An 8,664-nucleotide genomic window follows, 5' to 3' on the forward strand; every position below is an offset into this window, starting at 1 on the left:
GCACATAACAACAACAACAACATGTTATGCCAATTGAGCTTGACATTCCCCTGTGACCATGGTCCCGAACCCACAAGTCCAACTACTCGCTCCCTCCAGGTAGCTGGCTGTGGCCAAGAAGTGACTACAACCTTATCCCTTGTCAGCTGTACTATATACCTGGAAATTCTTACACAACATCAAAATACACGTGTAGAAACATTGTCTGCCAACCCTGTACGTGGTCATGGACACACTCCCCACTGCCCCCATCTATCCACCCATAGATCAGTGCTTGCCATCACTGACATCGCAGTACTGTGTGTGCGGAAGGGTTCATCTTTGTTGTCTCCCATGCACCTCTCTGTATCTTCCTCTTCCTCAGTCCTACCGTGTTGATCACTCACATTTGGCACATTGCCCTTCCCTTCACCCAAATCAATACTTGTCTCTCCCTATCTAGCAGTGTTCCCTCCCCTCCCCTTTCACCCCTGGTAACCAACAAAGAAAATTTCCTTCCAAAATGGAAATACTTTTTAGATGAATAAATAACTAGACATGCTTCAAAACTTCTTTGCAAATGCATTCAGCTATGTCCAGCCCAGTAGGAAAGGGTCCCCTGGGTCTTTGACCATTCCCAGGCTGCTGTCTGAGATTCTTGCAGACTGTTCGCACCGTCTTGTGTGACGACCTTACCACACATACTGTAAAGTGGCATCTGGCATGTGGACATCCAGCATTGAATTTGTGCTGTGATGGAGTTAATGCCTTTTTCTCATTATAGCTTTTTATATGATGGGGGGGTGGCCTGGGTGGAAGAACAAGGGAAATGAAATGAAAAGTGTTTGCAAATATTTATGTCAAGAAATGTTTTGGTCTGACACCTAAAATGGATGTTCCTAGGGTCCTGCGGCCTCCAGGTGGTGGATCCAATTTCTCCTTAGGCTTCGATGAGCCAGCAGAACCACCTGTGAGGAGGAACAAAATGGCCTCTAACATCTTTGGGACGTCTGAAGAAAATCCTCCTTCTTGGGCCAAGTCTGCAGGTATTGCTTCCGCCTGCAGTCACTGTTCAAAGAGTTGGACCCGCCTTAAACACCTTCAGCTGACTTCAGGCTGGCTTAAACATAGTGAAGTTAACAACAGCCAAACTTGCTCATCAGTGAGCATCTGTGTGACGGGTCAGAACAAGGGCTTAAGTCAAATGTAGTTAGTTCATCCCTGAATAGAATTTTCATTAGGTCCCTGGGTGGTACAAACAGTTTGTGGTCCGCTGCTGGCTTAGAGGTGGGCAGTGTGAACCCACTCAACAGCGCTGCAGAAGAAAGGCCTGGTAACCTGCTTCTGCAGTGGTTCCAGCCAAGAGCACTGTGGGACAGTTCTGTAACAGACGGGGTTGCCACGAGTTGGAATTAACTCCACGGTAGTGGGCTTGGTTTATATACATATATATACATACACACATAAATGTAATTTTAAGCCATAGGCATGACCTTCCTAACCTTCTCGTTTTGTGGTTTGAGACCAACACGTAATGCCAGTTACTAAATTGTTTTGCTCTTGGTCCTTATTGCATTTCTCACGAAGTGTATCTGGATTTTCAGGTGCCACATCTAGTGGTGGTCGGGAAGATTCTGAGTCATCTTTGCCCCAGACAAGGAACCCTTCCGAAGCCAACCCCGGGGACTTTTTAGATCTGAAGGTCAGTGGGGAACACGACATGAGGAAAAAGAAGGACTTTGCGATGCATATGTTTTAGAAATGAAATTTCTCCTCGTTTGACTAAGGGTTTTAATTCTGCCACTGGAATTTTACGTAGAAGTGTTTCAGAAAGGGACCTTGTTGATGATGGGAGATTGACAGATAGAGAGGGAAGTCAGAAGAGTGAGTGAACATGACGTGACCTTGATCTACTCAAAGTCCTTTTTATTCATGTAGGTAGTCTTATCTGTATCACACTCCCTCCTTGTGTGTCCCATAGATGGTGGCCTTTCTGAATTCAAGGACTGTTTCCCTGTTTGCAACCACTGCCCAGTGCTCTGAGCTGAGCTCTGGGAAACTGGCAGTGGCAGTGGCATTCGGGTGCCTGGGCATGGGCACTGCCAAGGGCCTTGGGTGTGTACAGGTAGCAGGTTCTCCTGACCAGGGACCTCAGAGCCCCCGAGGCAGCAACAGTTTGAGTGGGGCGTGCAAAGGTGTAAGGGGACTTTGGGACATCAGTTGCTTCTGCAGCAGCTGTTTGAGGAGAAGGAAGAAAGAAATGGAAGGCCAGGTCTACCCATTCTCATAGAAGCCCCTCTGAAGTGCTCATTGGGTCAAGCGTTGGTGTTCATGTGTGTTACTGGCGCTGGGGCCAAAACTTCTTAAGTCTTCTTAAAACCAAAGAGTAGTTTAGCTTAACTAGTAAGGAATGTCTGCCTTGTGCTCTTTCAGGATCTGTCTACATGGGATCAAGCTGACAACAGCATCTCCAAAGAACAGACAGAACAGTGGTTAGATAGGGCAGTGAGCTTATGTTAAGGGGAGAGGACAGCTCAGAACAGAGGATGAGAAAGGTTGACCACTCAAAGATGTCATCAATGTTACTAAACTGTGTATGTCGTAACTTGAACTGGTGAATGTTTTCATTGTCTTAATAGCACCAAAAAATAAATAAAATAGATATTTGAAAAATGGAATTCCATATTGCTTTCAAATAGATATTAGTTACTATGAACTGTGGTTGCTGTGTTTGTGGGTTACAGAGTCAAAATCGTAAGTAACCTTTTCGATGTTTTTCTCTTCTAGGGAGAAGGGGATATTCATGGTGAGTACTGCATTTCTGGTTCTAACGGTTGTAGGACAGCTCTGAATTTTGTTGGAATCCTGTCTTGGTTTGAAAGAGGCAGGACGGGAAGCCTGCTCTCGCCCTGAGTGCTAGCAGAGTCTGGGTGGTAAGGAAAGAAAAATGAAAAGAGACCGTGGGTGGGTCACCGTGGCCGCATTTTGTGTCCTTCAGTGGAGAGATGCATGCTGGAAACGCACTGAGAGGGAGGGGGTAAAGAATTTCAGTTCTTTCATGTGTGATTCAAGGAAAAATACAAGAGGCTCTTTTTAAAATATATGTGCTTTCGTCTAATGAGAACTTGTCAATGAAGCCTGGAATATCAAGTTCAAGTTCAGCTCCCAGCCTTTAATTTACAAAGTTTGCTTTTACACTAAGGTGCTTATGCAGCAAGACATCTTGTAAATGACTAGCGGATACAAATTGTCAGTTAGCATCCATGTGACCAATTACATGGTGGGAATGAGCTGTCATCATTTCCTTAATTATCTTAAACCTTTGAAGTATTTATTGGCACTTCCTTAACAAGTGCCAGAGAATGGCTGATGACACCAGTGAGCGGTTTTACAGTTACATAGTTTTACGAGTGGAGGGCAGTCAGTCTGGCAGTAACAGCAGTAGCAGTGGGGACAAGAACATCAGAAGGCCCTCTGTGCCATCCAGTCGGAAGATACAGTGTCCACATGGCCTGCCCTTAGCCATTGAAACTGGCAATGAAGTCTTTTTTATTACTATTTATTATTCCTATTTTTTATAAGGCTAATATCAGGCTCCAAATATGAAAAAGAGCTATCTTTTCTAGTACACTTGTAAAGAGCTGCTTCCGGAAAGAAACGTTAGGTGTATTTAACTTGTTCATTGTCAGGCAGGATTGCAGGGTTAGCAGCAAGTCATTCACAGAGATTTTTAAAAAGTCATTCAGAATCACTTCTTGAGCATTATCACACAATCACTGCTTGATGTTCTGGGACCCTGGAGACAGGTGGATAAGCCATTGTCTGGGAGAACTGAGTGAACTCCTTTCTCCAAGACAATCTTAAGGGAGGGGAAAGCACACTGTCCATAGGACACCCTGTGCCTGCCGTCGGAGCCTTCCCAGACCAGTCTCCATCCGACTAGTGATTGTCTTCACAGCTAAACAGCTGCATCATGGAACCAGGTCCCCCGCTGCCCACTCACGTGGTGTTTCTGGCTGGGGCAGGGTGCAGGGAGGCTCTTCCCAGCCTTTGAGCATTGCCTGGGTGCCTCCACTCTTGCCCTGACTGACAGTGTATTAGTTACAGTTTGTATCCAATCTGTTCACTTTGAGGAGACCTATCTTGGGGTGAAGGTTGGGCTTGCCCATCCTGCTGTTTTTCTCACTCAAACACTTCTGGAGCAGGACCTCAGTTATCAAGAACCCACTAATCCCCATTTGCTGCTGGCCAGCGGATGTGGTAGAGATTTGGGGAGCTTGGAGAAATCTGTTGTGGTATCTGCCCAAGTGCTGCTGAAGACCCAGTGTTTGCTTCAACTGAGAGAAATTCAGGCTCTGAGTCCCCCCGTCTGCTCTGCGTTCTGTAGTGCTGCTGTAACATAAACACAAGGGATGGCTTTAACAAGCAAGTATGTTTTCTCAGTTTGTTGTTATGTGGCTGGTTGGTTTGAACCGACAGCCTTCTGCTTAGCAGTCAAGTGCATTAGGCACTATGCTACCAGAGCTTCTTTCTCACAGTTTAGGAAGCTGTTAAGTCTTGAGTTCAGGACACTGACTCAAGGGGAGGCTTTCTGTCCTGAGGAAGGTCCTTGTCTCCTTGAGTTTCTGTTTTTGGCAGTCTTCAAATTGTTGGCTTTTCTCTTCCCTTATCTCTACTTAATCTGCTCCTTTGTATCCCAAAAGAGATTAAAGACACACCCCATACCTATACTGCTTCATTAACATAACAAAGCTCATTCCCAAAAGGGATTTTTGGAGGACACACTTCAATCCCTCAGCCCATCTAAAGTGAAACTGTATTTTAAGAAAAGTGGTGTTATCTGTGGGTAGAGGACCAAGGCTACTAGTGGTTGTAGCTTCTTTATTTAAAGTTGTTTAGCCGAAGAAATGAAAGGCACAATAAATCTGATCGCAGATGCTTGCTTACTGTGTATGGAAGCAAGCGTTTCCATAGATACCTGTCTGTCATCAGTGACAGTGTGTGACAGAGTGTGGCACTTGCCAGGCACCCAGCATCTGCTACGTCCCTTTGTATCAAGATTCTGTATTGGGTAGGAGAGTTCTCTGAGAGATGACATTTCATTACAGCCAGATCCGTCATTTCATGCGCACTGTTAAGTGTGTCTTTATTTTACAGCTTCGTTGAGGCAACTGACATAACTGTTTCAGCACTGGCTCCCACATGAGTTCATGTAAGAACCATGCGGTTCACGCTTGTTGTCTTTTCCTTTCGGTGAATGTTTATGTAACAGATCATTGGCCTTTGCACCAACTCAAGGCACTGTGTTTGGTTTTTTTGGTTTGGTTTCTCACAGTTAAGGCCATAAGTCCCAACTCAGGGCACCAGCTGGGGAGGAAGACAGGGACTCAGTGGGAGGGGAGCCTTATCTGGGCTTCTCAGCATTTTCCTAGCCCATCCTCCTCCTTTCTCTTTGTCCTTGTTTCTCTTCACCTCATCTGCTCTTTTTTTATCTCTAAAGTGAGTGTTTAGAGCTCTGGTAGCATAATGCCTAAGGCACTTGACTGCTAACCAAAAGGCTGGCGCTGAAACCTACCACAGGTTCAACCTACCAGCCAGTCCTCTGGTATGCCTTGGAAACCCAAGGAGGGGTCACTGAGTCACAACACATAACAACAACAACAAGGTGAGTGGGTTTGGCACACCCTGACACTGATAATGGCCATGTTAACATAACAACAACAAAAAAAAGTCTCATTCCCAAATGGGATTGCATCCACAGGATTCCAACACATATTCATCCTCAACTTTCTTCCCTTTCTGATTCTTTGACCATTTTTTCTATTCAGATAAAAAAATCCCACTGCCATCAAGTCAATTCCAACTCATAGCAACCCTGTAGGACAGAGTGAGACTGCCCCGTGGGGTTGCCAAAGCTGTCAACCTTTATGGAGGTGAACTGCTTCACCTTCCTTCCACGAAAGTGGCTGGTGGGTTCAAACCACGAGCCTTTTGGTGAGCAGCTGAGTGCCTTGACCACTGCACCACCAGAAACAAACAAACAAAAAAACCCAAACGCATTGCCATCGAGTTGGACCCGATTCATAGCGATCCTTCCTGGGATTTTCGGGGAGGTATCAGTACAGAAGTAAATTGCCCAACCTTCCTTCCAGGGAGTGGCTGGTGGGTTTGAACCACTAGCCTTCTGGTTAGCAGTCAAGTGCCTTAGGCACTGTGCTACCAGAGCTCCTTTTAATTCAGGTATAGGTGTTTTTCATTCATGTACCTTTGTGATGTGCCAAAGAGGAAAGAAAAAACGAGTATATGACGCGTATGTTAATGGTAGAGGTGTTTTTGTTGAAAGCTCTAATATTTTTTCCCTTGATTTTATTGGTTGTTGAGATTATCCATCCCAAATTATATACCCATTCAGGTTTCTGTGTGTCAAGTGCAGTGACACTGGTCACAGTCTGAGCTGTGCAGACACGCGCACCTTCCTTTTCTGGTTATTGCTCCCGTGTTAACCTGAACTCACTGCCCCCTAGAGTTTCTGTTGTCTGTTTGGTCCCCATATACATAGTTCACAAAAGAGCACACTGCTCAAGCCAGACAGTTTGTACTAGTGAGCCAAAAACTGTTGTTTGGTTTTAAGAAGACATCAGGGCATATTTTTGCTTTAAGGTTTAAAGATGATCTCGGAGCAGTAGTTTCAGGGGTTCATATACCCTCCGTGGCTCCAGAAAGTCCAGAGTCCATGAGCCTTTGAAATTCTGTTCTTTATTTTCCCCCTTTTGATCAGGACTCTTCTATTGGAATCTTGGATCAAGATATTCAGTCATGGGAGCCAGGCACCATCCACTTCTGGTCTCGTGGCAAAGGAGGCACTTGTTCATCGTTAGCCACACATTACCTCCTCCTATTCCTAACTCTTTCCTCTGTTGTAAAGCCCTAATTTTTTGTTACGTAAATTCAATTCAATAGACAAATGCTTTCTCTGTCAAACTGCTATAAAAGTTTCTAAATGTTTACTCTTCCTTCCTGTATTATCACAGTAAGGGTCAGTAACAAACCAACCTCCATTTTTCCTGCAGGAGTATTCCTGCCTGGACAGTTTCAGTTAAGGCCTGCTTGCTGTTTGAGAGCCCTGGTGGTACGATAGTTGAGCATTTAGCTGGTAACCAAAAGGTCAGCAGTTCAAACCCAACAGCCAATCCGAGGGAGAAAGATGTGGCAGTCTGTTTCCATAAAGAGTCTATGGGGCAGTTCTACCCCATCCCAGAGGGTCACTGTGAGTCAGAATCAACTGAAGGATGAGTTTGGTTTTTCTGTTTGTGTAGTCTCCATCCTACCTGCCATCGAGTCAGTCCTGACTCATGGTGACCCCTTATGTGGGGAGCAGAGCCACACCCCATGGAGGCTTCACTGGCTGGTTTTGCCAAAGTAGATGGCCAGCACTTTCTTCTAAGGTGCCTTTGGGGAGACTCACACCTCCAACCTTTTGGTTATCTGCCGAGCCCCTTAACCATTGGCACCACCCAGGGGCTCTAGCTGCCGTATTGGAGGAGGATTATCTAAGAGCGTTTTATGGAAATAACACTACCATTGTAGAGCTGTAAGATGACCTGTGTCTTTCAGAAGAATTCATTAACTGCTTGATCCACACAGACAGTGGAGAATCTCTCTTATCTTGGATTTAAAAAGAATATATAGTTTTGTTTTTGGTTTTTGTGTGCAACAAATTGAACATATTTTCCGGGGTGATTAAGGGAGACTTACAGGGTTTTACAAGCCCTGGTGGTGCAGTGGTCAGGCGGCTAGTTGCTAACCAAAAGGTCAGCAGCTGGAACCCACTGCTGCTCCGTGGGAGGAAGATGAGGCAGTCTGCTTCCATAAGGATCCCAGCCTTGGGAACCCTGGGGGGCAGTTCTACTTTGTCTTATAGGATTGCTCTCAGTCAGTCAACTAACAGCATTGGGATTATAGGACTTCAGTACTTTAATGTTGACACTTCTGATTCAGGATTAGGAAGCTCATGGGTTTCTGATCTCAGAATATCATTATTATTACTACTTCATTTTAAGACCTCTTTCCTCTTAGACTTTTCAGAGTTGTTAGCTGACTACATCAAAACTTGGGACAAGCGGTTTAAGGAGCATGAACTTTTAACATTTGGTCTTTGAGGGACTTGAAGAACTATTTTCAAGAGTAGAACTTCTCATTGGTGTCTGCCATGAACCCTTACAATACTGTTGCTGTTGCTATGTGCTGTAGAGTTGGCTCCGACTCATAGCAACCTTACTTACAACAGAATGAAATACTGCCTGGTCCTGTGCCAGCCTCACAATCTCTACTATACCTGAGCCCATTGCCATAGCCCCCGTGTAAACCCATCTTGTTGAGGGCCTTCCCCTCTTTTGTTGATCCTCCACTCTACCAAGCATGACATCTTTCTCCAGGGAATGGTCCCTTTTGACAACATGACCAAAGTAGGTGAGAAGATGTCTGGCCATTCTCGCTTCCAAATAGCATTCTTCGCCAGCACCACAACTCAAAAGCATCCACTCTTCCTCAGTCTTCCTTATTCATTGTCCAGGTTTCACACGCACATGAGGCGATTGAAAATACCAGGGCTTGGATTAGGTGCACCTTAGTCTTCAAGGAGATATCTTTGCTCTTCAGCACTTGAAAGAGGTCTTTTTTTTTTTT

At 45.1% G+C, this 8,664-nt stretch overlaps 1 protein-coding gene across 1 annotated transcript in view; it reads left to right on the top strand.

Moving 5' to 3' along the window:
* The window catches only part of JPT1 (Jupiter microtubule associated homolog 1), a 22,131-nt gene that overhangs the window by 12,389 nt on the left and 1,078 nt on the right, over positions 1–8,664 (top strand). Inside the window, exons 2-4 of the mRNA XM_007959663.2 lie at positions 883–1,025; positions 1,584–1,681; positions 2,767–2,785. Of these exons, the coding sequence (XP_007957854.1) occupies positions 883–1,025; positions 1,584–1,681; positions 2,767–2,785 (260 nt within the window). The remainder of the gene's footprint in view (positions 1–882; positions 1,026–1,583; positions 1,682–2,766; positions 2,786–8,664) is intronic.

This window comes from Orycteropus afer, unplaced genomic scaffold, assembly GCF_000298275.1.
Source record: "Orycteropus afer afer isolate SDZICR_OR568_19922 unplaced genomic scaffold, OryAfe1.0 scaffold00018, whole genome shotgun sequence".
Lineage (NCBI taxonomy): Eukaryota > Metazoa > Chordata > Mammalia > Tubulidentata > Orycteropodidae > Orycteropus > Orycteropus afer.